The sequence below is a fragment of the Piliocolobus tephrosceles genome, chromosome 10 (genome assembly GCF_002776525.5).
Source record: "Piliocolobus tephrosceles isolate RC106 chromosome 10, ASM277652v3, whole genome shotgun sequence".
Lineage (NCBI taxonomy): Eukaryota > Metazoa > Chordata > Mammalia > Primates > Cercopithecidae > Piliocolobus > Piliocolobus tephrosceles.
Window position 1 is genome coordinate 7,395,581 of NC_045443.1, and position 15,941 is coordinate 7,411,521.

The window sequence follows — 15,941 nt, forward strand, 5'->3', positions numbered from 1 at the left end:
GCTAAAGAATGGGGATTTCTAGTACTATGGTTCAGGATTTTGGTCAGGGCCCCATATGTTTGTACTCCAGCTTTAATCAATCTTTTCCACTTCTGTCTGAGGGATATGCTGAGGAACTTTATGGCCTCTTTATGGCCTTCAATTGGCCTCTGCTGGCTTATAAACAGTAGTTGATATTTAGGGACAGTAATCCAGAGTAGTGTCCAAGTCCATCTTAATTTAGAATTGCTACCACAGCAGAAATTGGAAACCTTGAGACTTATAAGCCATTTACCACATCTACATGGATGCCACTTCTCCTTAAAGCATATACAGATATATAGAGATCAGAACTTTAACCTTCTGGGATCTAATATCTTCCTAAGATTTGCAAACAGTATGTACACATGGATCTGCTATTACAGCAAATTTTTTTTTTTTTTGAGATGGAGTTTTTGCTCTTGTTGCCCAGGTTGGAGTGTAATGGTGCGATCTCGGCTCACTGCAACCTCCAGCTCCTGGGTTCAAGTGATTCTTCTGCCTTAGCCTCCCAAGTTGCTGGGATTACAGGCGCCCGCCACCACGCCTGGCTAAGTTTTTGGATTTTTTTTTTTTTAGTAGAGACGGGGTTTTGCCATGTTGGCCAGGCTGGTCTGAAACTCCTGACCTCAGGTGATCCACCCACTTCGGCCTTCCAAAGTGCTAGGATTACAGGTATAAGCCACCATGCCTGGCCAGCAAATTCTTAATTGCCTGTAAAATTACCATCTCACTATATATTATTTTAGGTAGCAGATATGACCATGTACAGTTTTCTTATAAAAATGCCATAGCAACATGAATACTCAGTACTGAAAAGCATCTTTAATTGACAAAAGCTTTTTTTTTTTTTTTTTTTTAAGACAGAGTCTTGCTCTGTCCCCCAGGCTGGAATGCAATGGTGCAATCTTGGCTCACTGCAACCTTCGCCTCCCAGGTTCAAGCAATTCTCCTGCCTCAGCCTCCTGAGTAGCTGAGATTACAGGCGTGTGCCCACCATGCCCGGCTAATTTTTGTATTTTTAGTGGAGACGGGGTTTCACCATGTTGGTCAGGCCAGTCTTGAATTTCTGACCTCAGTTGACCTGCCCACCTCAGCCTCCCAAAGTGCTGGAATTATAGGCATGAGCCACCGTGCCCGGCCATGACAAAAGCTTTTTATTTTTAATTTAATCTCAGCCTATGGTTAAAGCTAAGCATTTAAATAGCCTACTTGATGACTTCATGTGAGCCAAGAACAAAACTTGGGTCTGATAATCTTCTACCTAGTCTCTGACAAATTGTCCCTACGATTATAATGCAGTGACATTTCTATGAGAAGCCTCTATTACTAACAATTATTATACACTTGGTGTATAATAGCTTGATGTCCAGAGCTTCACGTATCTCACTATCTTCAAAGCTTCTGCTTGAAAAGGGAGGAACTTACAGAACCAGTCCATTTGAGGCCAAAAGGAAATTCTTTCCCAGAAACTAATTACTTATCCTTTTTTTAGTGTGTTACTCTCCACACCTCCTTCCTGTTTTGAAAGCAGGGAGAAATAATGATATATACAATATCTTTTCAACTATACAAATTATAGACAGGCTTTAAAGGTCTCTAGGAAGCTATTACTGTTTCACCATAAGAACTCCAAGTGGGCCCTAAATCTCCTGGTCCTTAACTTCAGCAACTGCTAGGAAAATGTCAATACACACACACTCCTACCTTAAAAACTCTGCTTGAGAAGAAGGATAGTTTGCTTTGGTATTAGACCAGCTTTCCCTGGCAGCTGCAACTAGGGCACCTAATTTTTGTTAAATCTACATGTCACAATTTATCACTTATATTAAGAAATGTAAGGAGATCAATCAGGAGACTGCTATATTGCTCAAGGTGGCTGATGTAACACAAAAAAGATGGAGCTATTAGTCCAATAACCTTATTAAAAACTCCTCCGCTGGGTGTGGTGGCTCATACCTGTAATCCCAGCACTTTCGGAGGCCGATCACCTGATGTCAGGAGTTCGAGACTAGCCTGGCCAATGTGGTGAAACCCCATCTCTACTAAAAATACAAAACTTAGCCAGGTGTGGTGGTGCATGCCTGTAATCCCAGCTACTCTGGAGGCTGAGGCAGGAGAATTGCTTGAACCCTGGAGGCGGAGTTGCACCTCCATACTGCAATGGAGTGAGATTGTACCACTGTACTCCAGCCTGGGATACAAAGTGAGACTTCGTCTCAAAAAAAAAAAAAAAACCTCTTCTGTATCTAACCTTCTCATCAAAAGTGTGAAACAGATGGTTTATGTAATGATCATGATAATGAACATAATAACAATGAGAACATAATAACAACAACATCTCGTTATTCTTCAAATAACATCCAGAGCAGGAACTCTGGAGTCAGGCAGAACTGAGTGTGACTTTAAGCAACTTACTCAATCTTTGTAGGCCCAACTTTCCTATCTGTCGGGCCTACAAATGGGAAAAACTAAATCATAAGGAATCTAAAGTTTTGTTTATTCCAAAGAGTACAGGATACAATGACCTTTCTTTTTTTTTCTGTCGCCCACGCTGGAGTGCAATGGCGCAATCTTGGCTCACGACAACCTCTGCCTCCTGGGTTCCAGTGATTCTCCTGTCTCAGCTTCCCAAGTAGCTGGGATTACAGACGTGTGCCACCATGCCCAGCTAATTTTTGTATTTTTAGTAGAAATGGGTTTCACCACGTTGGCCAGGCTAGTCTCGAACTCCTGACCTCAGGTGATCTGCCTGCCTCAGCCTCCCAAAGTGCTGAGATTACAGGCGTGAGCCACTGCCCCCGGCCAATGACACTTCAAAAAGGTACTATCAGGACATCAAGTACTACAAGATAGGCACCGGAAGAAATATACTAAATTAGTAATCCTCAAACTCTAGAGTAATAAGTATAACCTGGCTTGCTGAAACAGATTACTGGGCCCTGTCCTCTGAGTTTCTCAATTAGTAGTTTTGGAGTAGACCAAAGAATTCGCATTTCTAACAGGCTCCCATGAGATACAGACGCTGTTGGTCACAAGACCATACTTTGTGTCTCCTTGGAAAGGGAGAAAATAAATATTTATTGACAGGGAGGGGAAGAACAATTATTTAAGGCATGGTTAAGTGTTTACATAGTTTATCTTATTTAGTCCTCACAACATCCCAGTGAGCAACAGTTCTCAAACTTTTCCAGATCAAAGGAGAAGGAACACATCACAAAAGAGTATGCCTAAGCAGTCTTCCAGAAATAGAAAATTTCTCTGATGACTTTATTACTTTAAAAATTCATATACATTTTGTATTCTGTTTCAAAATACTGCTGCTAGTTATGAATGAAATATAAATCTAAGAATTATTTATCAGATAAATTGCTGAACTCTTAATTGCAATTCTTTAGTAAAATTGGCCTGTGGCAATACGAAGAAATGGGTAGTTGAAGTTTAGTAATGAGCTTATGGTGACACAGCTAGTACATATTTATTTGATCTAGCATTTGAACCCAAGCCAGAAGGTCTCTAAAGACAATGCACATATTACTACCTTACTTTGTTATTGACCCCCACCTACCTAAAAGGCCTATCATGTTTTTCTCTACTGCTCTTTTATGATCTTCTACTGTTCTAGCTACAGAGGACTACTTGCTGTTCCTCAGATTTTTCTCAAAAATTTTTTTTCTTTTTCCTTAGATTCAGGGACAGACAGGATCTTACTCTTCCTGACCTCTATATTACTCTTTGCAGCTCGAAAGCTCCTCCTCTTTCATCTCTACCTGACTAGAATTTTACCATCCCCTTTAAGGCCCAGCTAAAATGCCACTTTCTTTTAGGAGACCAAATACCATTATTGACTGACTGACTGACTGAGACAAGGCCTTAGTCCTGTTGCCCAGGCTGGTGCAGTGGGGCGATCATGGCTCACTGCAGCCTTGACTTCTGGGGCTCTGGTGTATCCTCTCACCTCAGTCTCCTGAGTAGCTGGGACTACAGACACATGCTACCATGCCCAGCTAATGCAAATATTTTTAAAAGGCGACTGAACTGGACGCCTCATATGAGCTCCCATGGCTGCCCAGACATGCTTCATGTCAGCGATTATGTAATTTTTTTTGTAAATTAGCTTATGCAAATAATCTTGTGGACCCTAACTTATACATGCTTCTGCAAATTAACGTTTTTTTTTTTTTTTTTTTTTTTTTTTGAGGCGGAGTCTCGCTCTGTCGCCCGGACTGGAGTGCAGTGGCCAGATCTCAGCTCACTGCAAGCTCCGCCTCCTGGGTTTACACCATTCTCCTGCCTCAGCCTCCGGAGTAGCTGGGACTACAGGTGCCCGCCACCTCGCCCGGCTAGTTTTTTTTTTTGTATTTTTAGTAGAGACGGGGTTTCACCGTGTTAGCCAGGATGGTCTCGATCTCCTGACCTCGTGATCCGCCCGTCTCGGCCTCCCAAAGTGCTGGGATTACAGGCTTGAGCCACCGCGCCCGGACCGCAAATTAACATGTTTAACAATAAAGTTATATTGGAATTCAAAACATAACGTTTTATGAAATGTAAAATATTGGAGTATAGATAAAAAGTGGTTGGAAAAAATATATATATTTATTTTTAGAGATGAGATCTTCTGTCATCTAGGTTGGAATGCAGTGACATCATCATAGCTCACTGCAGTCTCAAATTCCTGGGCTCAAATGATCCTCCCACCTTGGTCTCCTGAGTAGCTGGGACTACAGGTGCATGCCATCATGCCTGGATAATTTAAAAAATTTTACTTATTTATTTATTCATTTATTTATTTTTGAAGCAGAATCTTGCTCTGTTGCCCACGCTGGAGTGTAGAGGTATGATCTTGGCTCAATGCAGCCTCAACGTCCTGAGTTGAGGGGAGGACCCCAGGCTCCAGTGATCCTTCCACCTCAGCCTCCCAAGCAGCAGGGACTACAGGCACATGCCACCAAGCCCAGTCAATTTTGTTCACTTTTTGTAGAGATGAGGTATCACTATGTTGCCCAGGCTGGTCTTGAACTCCTGGACTCAAGTGATCCTCTTGCTTTGGCCTCCCAAAGTGCTGAGGTTACAGGCATGAGCCACCATGCCTGACCTGGAAAACTGTATGTAAAAGAAATTCTTGGCCAGGGGCAGCGGTTTATGCCTGTAATCTCAGCACTTTGGGAGGCTGATGCGGGTGGATTGATTGAGCTCAAGTTAGAGACCATCCTGGGCAACATGCTGAAACCCTGTTTCTACAAAAAATACACACACACAAAAAATGTAGCTGGTCATGGTGGCTCATGCCTGTAGTTCCAGCTACTCAGGAGGCTGAGGCTAGAGAATTGCTTGATCTGGGAAGCAGAGGTTGCAATGAGCTGAGACTGCACCACTGCACTCCAGCCTGAGCGACAGAGTGAGATCCTGTCTCAAAAAAAAAAAAAAATCCCAAACAGGAAGGTTTAGATTATGATGAAATTTGTGGCTAAGAACTAGAATAAAGTCTAAACATGTAGAAGTAATATACCTAGACTTTTAAAACTGGAAGGGTCCTTGCAGGTCATTTAGGACAATCTCCCTATTTTATAGTAGTAGAATTTTTGGACCCTGCTTTGTGTTATGGTCAGAAGTCTCTTTGTTTCATTAATGCTGCTTAATTTTCATCTAGCTTACCTTTGGTCTCTTTATATTGTGATTCCAGTGCTACCTGAAGAAAGCTTTTTGCACTGAATAATGGATTTTTTTTCTGAAGGGCCAGACCTGACTTTGGTCCAAAGGGAACTAAACTGCAGGACTTCCTTTGATTTTAAAGGTCGCTAACTTTAGTGATGCTAATTCTGAACCTCTGAGGAATGAATTCTTACCCCCAGCTGCAATTTTTGATCAGTCTAACAGCCAAGCCACCATCATGGCCAAGACTAGGGAACACTCACACTAAGCAGGGTGGCCATCTGCTCCATTTGGCCAGCTCTAGCTTTGGACGCTGAGAGGTGGCTTATATGCTGACTGCATCTTGGTTTAACCACTGAGAGTGAAAAGAGAAAAGGATACCAAGGGCATTTATCTTTTCGACCCCTGCATGCTCCTCCCAATCTCTGTGGTAAAGAGCAGGAACTTGAGTCAGGCAGAACTGAGTGTGACTTTAAGCAAGTTACTCAATCTTTGTACGGCTGACTCTCCTGTCTGTACCAGGAGATCTTAACAGTACTATAATTACTTCATGGATAACTGGTAGGTTTAGGTGGGGAACTGCCTGTTGACCATTTAGGACAATGTCTGGTACACAGAAAATCCTTAATAAATGCCAGCTATTACTATTATCAAGGGGTAGCAATATTAACATACCCAATCAACGTGAATAAGATCCTCTTCTCTGTATAAGCTTTTCCGTGGCATTTCATTCCCTCCCTGAGTCAGTTATGATACCAATACTGTCTCCTAAAACTCTGTCTTTAGCCCATCCAGCTACTCAGGCAGGAGGATGGAGTCTTTTTAAAATTACAACTTTATCCTCCAAATAATAAGTTGCCAAGTCATTCATTCATTCATTCACCTATTCGACAAGCATTTATCGAGCCTCTTCTACAAGCCAAGTACGTGTTAAACTCTGGGTACACTGTGGTAAACAAAACTGCCATGGTTTCTGCCCTCATCTACAAATACATAATTACAAAGTGTAATAAATACTTGGAAGGAAATTCCAGTCAGTATGAGAAAGTGTAACAGGGGACATAATTTAACATGAGAGTCAGGGAAGAACTCTCAGAGGAAGACGAAAAGGAGTTTGTCAGGTGACTGAAGGGCGCTCCAGGCAGTAGGTGAGCGTGTGCAAAGGCTCTGAGGTAGGGAAGGCTACATGCCTTTCCTGAGGAACTGAACAAAGGTCATGTGGCTAAAAGCTTGTCAGCTTGCTTGGGACGAGGCAGGGGCTTACCAGCCAGGTATGGAAGCCCCTGAAGGGTTCTGAACAGGAGAGGCACAGGATCGGTTCTCTCTGGCTGCTTTTGGAGAGTGGACTGAGGGGGCAAGAACAGAATTAGAGACCAGTCAGGAGGCTACTCGGGTGGTGCTGGTGACAGATGGCTGGTGGCTGCGGTGATGGAGAATAGATGAATCTGACACAATCTAAAGGTTGTATTGATAGGACTGGGTGACTGGGATACGGGGAGTGAGTGAAGAAAGGCAACAAAGCTGATTCTTGGGTTTCAGGCATGAGCGGCTGTGTGGATGACAGTGTCTACAGAATCTACCTTTCAAAAGGTTCTGGTATTCCTAGAATATGTCACAGGACATCCCTACTTTCTCCTCTCAGCGCAGTCAGCCTGCCTCCAAGCCATTATAACTTCCTCTCTAGATCACTTCCTTCTCCTTAGTTTGCCCACTACTTGTCTATGCTGACTTCAAATCACCCCTGACTACACTATCTTTTAAAATACAGCTCCAGTCATATTATTCCCCATTCAAAAATCTCCAGTGTTCCCTATCACTTATGTGAGTACAAACTCTTTACCTTGGCTTTAAAGGCTCTTTAACCTACACTTCCAGCCTGATTTTCCATCACTTCTCTAAAGTCCTGTTTTAATCAAACTAGACTACTTGTTCCTTGGCTGTGTGGCCACAGTCACACCTCAGTGCCTCTGCTCATGCTATTCCTTAAGTCTTACCGTCTCATTATGCTGAAACCTTACTCATCTTTAAATGAAATGTTCCATCTTTAAATCTCATAAAGCTCTGTACCTCTCTTATGGCACTTAAAATTTATTCGGGTCATTAGTGTACTTATGCCCATTTCTTGTACCCTAACAGACCATAATACCTTTGGGTGCAGGGCTCCATGACTCATACTACACCCACAGCTCTTGCCCTTGCAAGGTTAAGAATACTGCTTTACCGTAGTAGGTGCATGTTACTAAATGTATTTCAATAATTCATGGTATTAGTTACATTAAGGAGTGATGAGACCCAAGTTGTTGAAGGGGAGATGTTTTTTGGTAGTATTTGCCAGCACCAGGGCTCATGGCAAAATTCCTCTTCAGGATCCTTCCATCAAACTCCTTGTAATCATACACACAACACAAACATAAACACACTCCGTTTACAGTCTTCTGACTGCTCAAAATACTCCAGTGCAGCAGTCCACATAAACTTACTTTTTCTTTGAAGTATTGAATATTAAAAATTGGAGCTTCGGCTGGGCACGGTGGCTCACGCCTGTAATTCTAGCACTTTGGGAGGCAGGTGGATTACGAGGTCAGGAGATCGAGACCATCCTAGCCAACATGGTGAAACCTCGCCTCTACTAAAAATACAAAAATTAGCCGGGTGTGGTGGCGTGTGCGTGTAGTCCCAGCTACTTGTGAGGCTGAGGCAGGAGAATCACTTGAATCTGGGAGGCGGAGACTGCAGTGAGCCGAGATAATGCCACCGCACTCCAGTGTGGGTGACAGAGCGAGACTCCGTCTCAAAAAAAAAAAAAAAAAAAAAAAAAATTGCAGCCTCTAACTCAATATTTTTCAAACTGTTTAACTCATTAATAAGCCATGAAATCAACTTAGTGAGTTATTATTAAGGGGAAGTATTCTTTCCTGAAACTTGTTTCAAATACATGTATATATAGACATGTCTGTGTGTTCTGGGTCACAATGCAAAACATATTTCTTACAATGGGTCTTAGTCAAAAAGGTTTGAAAGCTAGTGCTTAATGCTCTGCATTTCACCCTAAGATCAGCACACAGAACTGAAGAAACAAAAGAAAGATGTCAGGAAAATAGTAATTAGACTATCTGATTAAAACGTATATTTTAAAATGTGAATGATATACCTAACTCTTCCCTTGGGGTATTTGCATTTAGGGAGGTGTTTTTAACCTGAATTCATCTAATCAGTGGAAAGTGAAAGGGAAATCATTTTGAACTAGGAGTGCACAGGCAGGTTATGTCAACACACAGGCTTTCTTGGTACCTCCAGCAAGGATTTCCTCCAGTATCCCAGTTCCCTGGGAGAGCTGGGTTCAAGAACCAGGAACTCCTCTGCTGAAAATCTACTGGTTTCTAGGTTACAATACACAGAAGTGGTAATAACCTTTTGTAAGGGAAACATATTTACAACCAAAACGCACTCCTACCACGCACACAGCAAGCTTAATCAATTTATATTTACATGTATGTATTTAACCTATGCCTACTAGGAATACAATCCTGCCTGTCCACATGAATGAGCTATACCTGATAGGAGGCAAGCTGAAGCCCCAAGTTGATCTAAAAATGAGAAATACTATGAGTTACTGAAGGCAACAGTGTATGTGAGATAGGAAGGGAGGGTGCGGGAAATGGTAGAATGAGCAAGGGGGCTCCGGAGTGTGGTAGATGCATCACACCAAGTGCTTATTACTTTGATGATTGGTGGTAATGAGAGAAGATGAGAGAAGGAGTGGGATATGGAGAAAACAATTTCCTAGTCAGCTGTATGCCCCATGACAGTACACAGCAATAGCTCAGCAGGAGTGCACAGGCAGGTTATGTCAACACACAAAAGTTGAATTCCAAGTCCTAATTCCAGCACTAACTCCATTTAACAGATTGCCCCTTATAACTGGTTGCTACTTGTGTTACATTCTCAATTTATTGTTGAGAACCAACAGTTTCCAAACTAATTACTAATAGTAAGACTATTTTTTTTTTGAGACAGGGTCTTGCTCTATCCTTCAGGCTGGAGTGCAGTGGTGCCACGGCTCACTGTAGCCTCAAACTCCCAGGCCCAGGTGATCCTCCCACCTCAACCTCGGGAGTAGCTGGGACCACAGGCATGGCACGAGCCACCATGCCTACCTCATTTTTTTTTTTTTTTTTTGAGACGTAGTCTGGCTCTGTTGCCCAGGCTGGAGTGCGGTGGCGTGATCTCAGCTCACTGCAAGCTCCTCCTCCAGCGTTCACGCCATTCTCCTGCCTCAGCCTCCTGAGCAGCTGGGACTACAGGTGCCTGCCACCACGCCCAGCTAATTTTTTGTATTTTTAGTAGAGACGGGGTTTCACCGTGTTAGCCAGGATGGTCTCAATCTCCTGACCTCCTGATTCGTCCGCCTCAGCCTCCCAAAGTGCTGGGATTACAGGCGTGAGCCACTGAGCCCCGCTGCCTACCTCATTTTTTTATTTTTTATTTTTTTGAGACAGAGTCTCGCTGTGTCACCCAGGCTGGGGTGCAGTGGTGCTAACTTGGCTCACTGCAACCTCCACCTCCTGGGTTCAAGTGATTCTCCTGCCTCAGCCTCCCAAGTAACTGGGATTACAGGTGCCCACCACCATGCCCAGCTAATTTTTGTATTTTTAGTAGAGACGGGGTTTCACCATGTTGGCCAGGCTGGTCTCAAACTCTTGACCTCAAGCGATCTGCCTGCCTTGGCCTCCCAAAATGCCGGGATTATAGGCATGAGCCCCTGCACCTGGCCTAATTTTTAAAAATTTTTTTGCAGAGACAAATAAAATGTTGCCCAGGCTGGCCTCAAGTGACCCTCCCACCTCAGCCTCCCAAAGTGTTGGGATTATAAGCATAAGCCACTGCGTCCTGTCAAATGTAAACACTAGTCGCCAATTACAATGTCAACAAACAACTGGGTCAGAAACAAGGATGAAAGAGTAGGAAGTTCAAAGCTGGTGTGGTGCAAATAACCCTAGACTGGGGTGCTGATAAATTTGGGTGATGTCTGGGTGACACTGAGCAAATTGCACAACCCCAGTTCCATTCCATCTTTAAAATCTTACAATTCTACAGAGGAAGAAAAAGGTGATCTTTATTTGGAAGAAAGGAAGATCTTGGTTTGATATGTAATAGACAAATAACAATGCTATTAGGCTAGGTTGTTTAAATATGAATTAATGCCTATCCCATTATCTAGATTGGGTTAACACCCTCTGGTGATATTATATGTCAGTGCTTCTACTGGATAAATGCCAAACTTCTCTCTGGCATTTAAGGCTTTTCCTGCCCAACTTTATCTCAAACTTCTTATGGTTCAGACCTCTAAACCTCTGCTCTGGCCCCAGTCCTGTTTCCTTATCACCACTTATAGCTTTTGCTTAATCCTTCCCACCCACCCTCTCCTAAAGTTCCATAACCTTCATAAAACGTTCCAACTGCTTAAATTTTATGTATATATATGTACAGGTGCTTCCCAATCTTGGCCTTTCTACAGGACTTTAAAGCAATCCTATGTGGTAAGCACTGTTGTCCTCATTTCACAGATAAGGAAATTAGGCCCCAGAGGGTTTTGTGGCCTGCCTAGGGTCCTTCAGTTTGTGAGCAGCAACAAGGCTGGGTGTGATCTGTTTGCCTTCAAAGCCCATACTTTTTTCCATTGTACTATGCTGCCTCCATGTATTAAACCATGGAGTGAGGATGCGGTAAAAAAGCCTATAAACCAGTTGTAATACAGCTTGTTGTGGCATAAATTCAGATACACCACATCCTTTGAACCACACGTGTAATAAACGCTTGGAATAGTATGGATCGATTTTAAGGAGGTTGTTAGTCCTGTTTTCCAAGTCCAGCATTAAAATGATATTCCAAGGTAAATGACAGGTAGGTGGCTTGGAAAATAAAAAAAAGCAACATGGCATAAGAAAATAGTAGGAACGGGACAGAAAAGAGACGAAAGTATAATATAAGCTGGCAATAAACAAAACAGACACTAAGAATATGAAATATGGAATATGGGGCTGAAAAGGACGAAAGGGCCAAAATTCCTAAGTTAGGGGCCCTATGCCTACCGATAAGATGCGCGCGTGTGCGGGGTGGTTATTAATGACAGAGCAGGACACATGGCCAGACAGTGGAACTCAACAGAGGGACAAATAAAGACAGGTCGTGGGAGCACGGGCAGAGCCTGGCACAAGAGGGCGGGGGCCCGACTGAGGGGCCAGAGGGCATGGCAGGGGTTGAAGAGAAAGGTGAAGAGGTTCAGAGGGCACAGCTCCCCAGACTCGAGACAGGACTTCTGTCTTCCCTCAATAGCTGTTGGTGTGCTTCAGGATTCACACCCGCACCCGGCACAGCCCTCCCAGGTGGCTCCGGGAAGAGCGGGCGGTCCTGTCCCCATTCCTCCCCTACTCCCCGGGGACTCCGCGAGGGGCGGAGGGAGGCAGGAGGGTCCTTACCCAGGAAGATGGAGATGATCAGCCGCAGCGCCTGTTCTGACGCGCCCAGGGACGTCGCCAACTTGTTAAGGCTCAGCTCCTGGAAACCCGACTGCAGAACCCCCGCCAGCGCCACCACAGTCCCCTCGTCCCCCTCGGCTGAGGACGCCATCTTAACTCCGGGCGCCCCACAGGGACCCCCCAGCTCCGCGCGCCCCAAATGCAGGCAAAACGCTATCGCTTCACCCCCAATTCCGGCTCGGGGCCCGCCCACGGCGTGCGCATTGGCTAGTGGCCCGCCCCGCGGCGCCAGCTCACCCCTTTATTGGCCGACCCGCGCAGAGGGCGGGGCCTAGAGCGGCAAGGTAGGAAGAGGGCGGGTCTGAAGGTTTGTAAGGCAAAGGTGACTCCTGCCGAGAATGCACAAGGTGGAGGCCTAGGGCTGGGCGGGGCTTGGCGTCGGGACCCAGAGCTGCCATTGGAAAGGTCTGAGCCCGTGGCCTGGCGATCGTTCAACTCCGTTCGAAGTGCTCCCGGGAGGAGTCCTCCCCGGCGAGCAACCGGCCGGCCCGTTCGCTGCCTTCCCATTGGCTGAGGCGGGAGCAGGCGAGAGTCTGAGCGCGGGGGGACAGCCCGCGCGCGAGGTTACTCCCGGTCGCCGGCGCTGAGGTTACTGGGGCATGTAACGGGGAGGCGGGAACGCCCGCGCCGCCTCGCGCGCGCCCCCTAACGGCCCCTCCCGGCCCGTTCTTAAATTCTTAGGCTGTTAAACTCGTCGCTTTCACTCCCCCAGGTTCAGTGGAAAGCCCAGTGCCCCAGGAGCAGTCATTGCTCCTTTTATTTCATGTATCCCTTTTCCATGCAATTTCGTGTAGTAAAACGTGATCTTCCCCCGAGAGGCGATGAAATTAAGATATGCATATTTAACACTTATTATTTTAATTAAAAATTCAAATAGTTTTGCACTAATACATGTTTATCATAAAAGTTCTAACAGTATAGTAATGTAAAACAGCAAAGTCCTATCTCCAGGTCCTGCTTTCCATTCTCACTTCCTACAGGTAATCCTGTTAAGATATGCCCAAGGGTGGGCGCGGTGACTCACGCCTGTAATCCCAGCACTTTGGGAGGCGGAGGCGGGCGGATCACGAGGTCAGGAGATCGAGACCATCCTGGCTAACACGGTGAAATCCCGTCTTTACCAAAAATACCAAAAATTAGCCAGGCGTGGTGGCGGGCGCCTATAGTCCCAGCTACTCGGGAGGCTGAGGCAGGAGAATGGCGTGAACCCGGGAGGCAGAACTTGTAGTGAGCCGAGATAGCGCCACTGCACTCCAGCCTGGACGACAGAGCGAGACTCTGTCTCAAAAAAAAAAAAAGAAAGAAAAAAAAGAAAAAAAATCTGTGGAGCACTTACCATGTGCCAGGGACTATGCTGGTCTTGGGAATAGAATCAGGAGCCCAGAACCACGGAGTGGGAGGATGCACAAGTAATAGCATCAATGAACGTGTTATTGCAAGTGAAGGTAAGTGCTCTGAAGGAAAAGGTCAAGCAAGCTTCTGTGAAAGTATGTAACAAAGGAATACTAAGAGTTTCTTGCAGTAACTCTTAGTTACAATAATTGGTGGCGCATTCTTGTAAAATTACAGCTTATACTTTTACAGCATTTGCACTTTATAAAGCACTTTTATCCGTATTATTTCACTTGCTTTGACTGTGCAATAGAATATTTATTATGATGATGTCCTCTTACAGAGGCCTGGAAAAATTAAGAAACCGGGTAAGTTCCTTTACAAGTAAGCGGCAGACAGAATTTAAACAAAGGTCTGTCAAATTCCCTACTCCTACTCCCTTTTTGGGCAAAATTTTAAAAAACAAAATATTTCATTCACACAGAAAAGTAGAGAATAATATAACTTCCCCAGGTTAAGAAAAAAAATCACCTATACATTTGAAAAGCTGGTATATCCCTTCCTGAGGGCATTTCCTGCCTTTCTTTCTCAGAGGTCACCACTTTGCGGACTTTGGTATTTATCAATCCCATGCCTATTTTAATACTTTACACACAGCATATATCCAGAAAGGAAAATTAGTATAGTTTTGCATGCCTTATATTGGCCGGGCACAGTGGTTCATGCCTGTAATCCTAGCACTTAGGGAGGTTGAGGCAGGAAGATTGCTTGAGCCCAGGAGTTAGAGACCAGCCTGGGCAACATAGACAGACCCTGTCTCTAAAAAAAAAAAAAAAAAAAAAAAATTTAGATGGGCATGGTGGCACGTGCCTGTAGTCCCAGCTACTCAGAAAGCTAAGGTAGGAGGATCACTTTGAGCCCGGGAGGTTGAGGCTGTAGTGAGCCATGATCATGACACTGCACTCCAACCTGAGAGACAGAGCGAGACTCTGTCTTGCAAAGAAACCAAAAATTATATATATAGGCCAGGCACAGTGGCTCATGCCTGTAATCCCAGCACTTTGGGAGGCTGAGGTGGGTGGATCACCTGAGGTCAGGAATTAGAGACCAGCTAGGCCAACATGGTGAAACCCTGTCTTTACTAAAAATATAAAAAAATTAGCCAGGCGTGGTGTTGGGCGCCTGTAATCCCAGCTACTTGGGAGGCTGAGGCACGAGAATCACTTGAACCCGGGAGGTGGAGGTTGTAGTGAGCTGAGACTGTGCCATTGCACTCCAGCCTGGGCAACAAGAACAAAACTGTGTCTCAGAAAAAAAAGAAAAAAAGCTGGGCACGGTGGCTCACCCCTGTAAGCCCAGCATTTTGGGAGGCTGAGGCAGGCGGATCACCTGAGATCAGGAGTTCGAAACCAGCCTGGCCAACATGATGAAACCCCGACTCTACTAAAAATACAAAAATTAGCCAAGCGCAGTGGTGGGTGCCTGTAATCCCAGCTACTTGGGAGGCTGAAGCAGGAGAACTGCTTAAACCCGGGAGGTGGAGGTTGCAGTGAGCTGAGATCGTGTCATTGTACTCCAGCCTGTGCGACAGATCAAGACTCCGTCTCAAAAAAAAAAAAAAAAAGAAAGAAAATTATATATGTATTTATAACTTCAGTAAAGCCTAAACATATAGTGTTTATAGAGTCCAATTAAACTGCCTTTACAAAATTATGACAGTAAGAGAAATCTGATATAGTTGACTTCATCTTCCTTTTTTTGAGACAGTCTTGCTATGTCACCCAGGCTGGAGTGCAGGAGCATGGTCTTAGCTCACTGCAACCTCTGCCTCCCAGGTTCAAGCAATTCTTGTGCCTCAGCCTCCCAAGTAGCTGGTTTTACAGGCATGCACCACCATGGCCAGCTAATTTTTGTATTTTTAGTAGAGATGGGGTTTCGCCATGTTGGTCAGGCTAGTCTTGAACTCCTGGCCTCAAGTGATCTGCCTGACTCAGCCTCCCCAAGTGCTGCGATTAACATGTGTGAGCACTATGCCCAACCTCCCTCATGCTTTTAACCTCCAAGCTATCTTTGGTCATTCCTGGGCATAAACCAAACTGACTTTGGGAGAAATGTAGTTTATAGTTAACCTTAAAGCAGGGATAATAGCCCTTACCCAAACTAAGCCACCTTTGTAAAACTAGTGAAAGGCCACAAGGTTAAGCTTATGAAAGGGGCCTGAATTCTGCTAAAACATAGGCATAATTGATTACCAACCATTTTTCAGGAGGTCACCAGATTTGTAACTTCCCCAGTTACGCATCTAGATAACATCATGTTGTAGAATTTAAGGTTGACCTTTTAGGATGTCTTTTCAGATTTTGGCATTTCTGCAAACGCCAGCTGAACTCACGACTCAAC

The 15,941-nt window shown here is 44.7% G+C and overlaps 1 protein-coding gene across 1 annotated transcript in view; it reads right to left on the bottom strand.

Moving 5' to 3' along the window:
- LPCAT3 (lysophosphatidylcholine acyltransferase 3) overlaps positions 1-12,806 on the bottom strand; it is a 42,236-nt gene extending 29,430 nt beyond the window's left edge. The window contains exon 1 of the mRNA XM_023232487.2: positions 12,150-12,806. Within this exon, the coding sequence (XP_023088255.1) occupies positions 12,150-12,300 (151 nt within the window). The 5' untranslated portion in view covers positions 12,301-12,806. The remainder of the gene's footprint in view (positions 1-12,149) is intronic.
- Between the last annotated feature and the right edge of the window lie 3,135 nt (positions 12,807-15,941).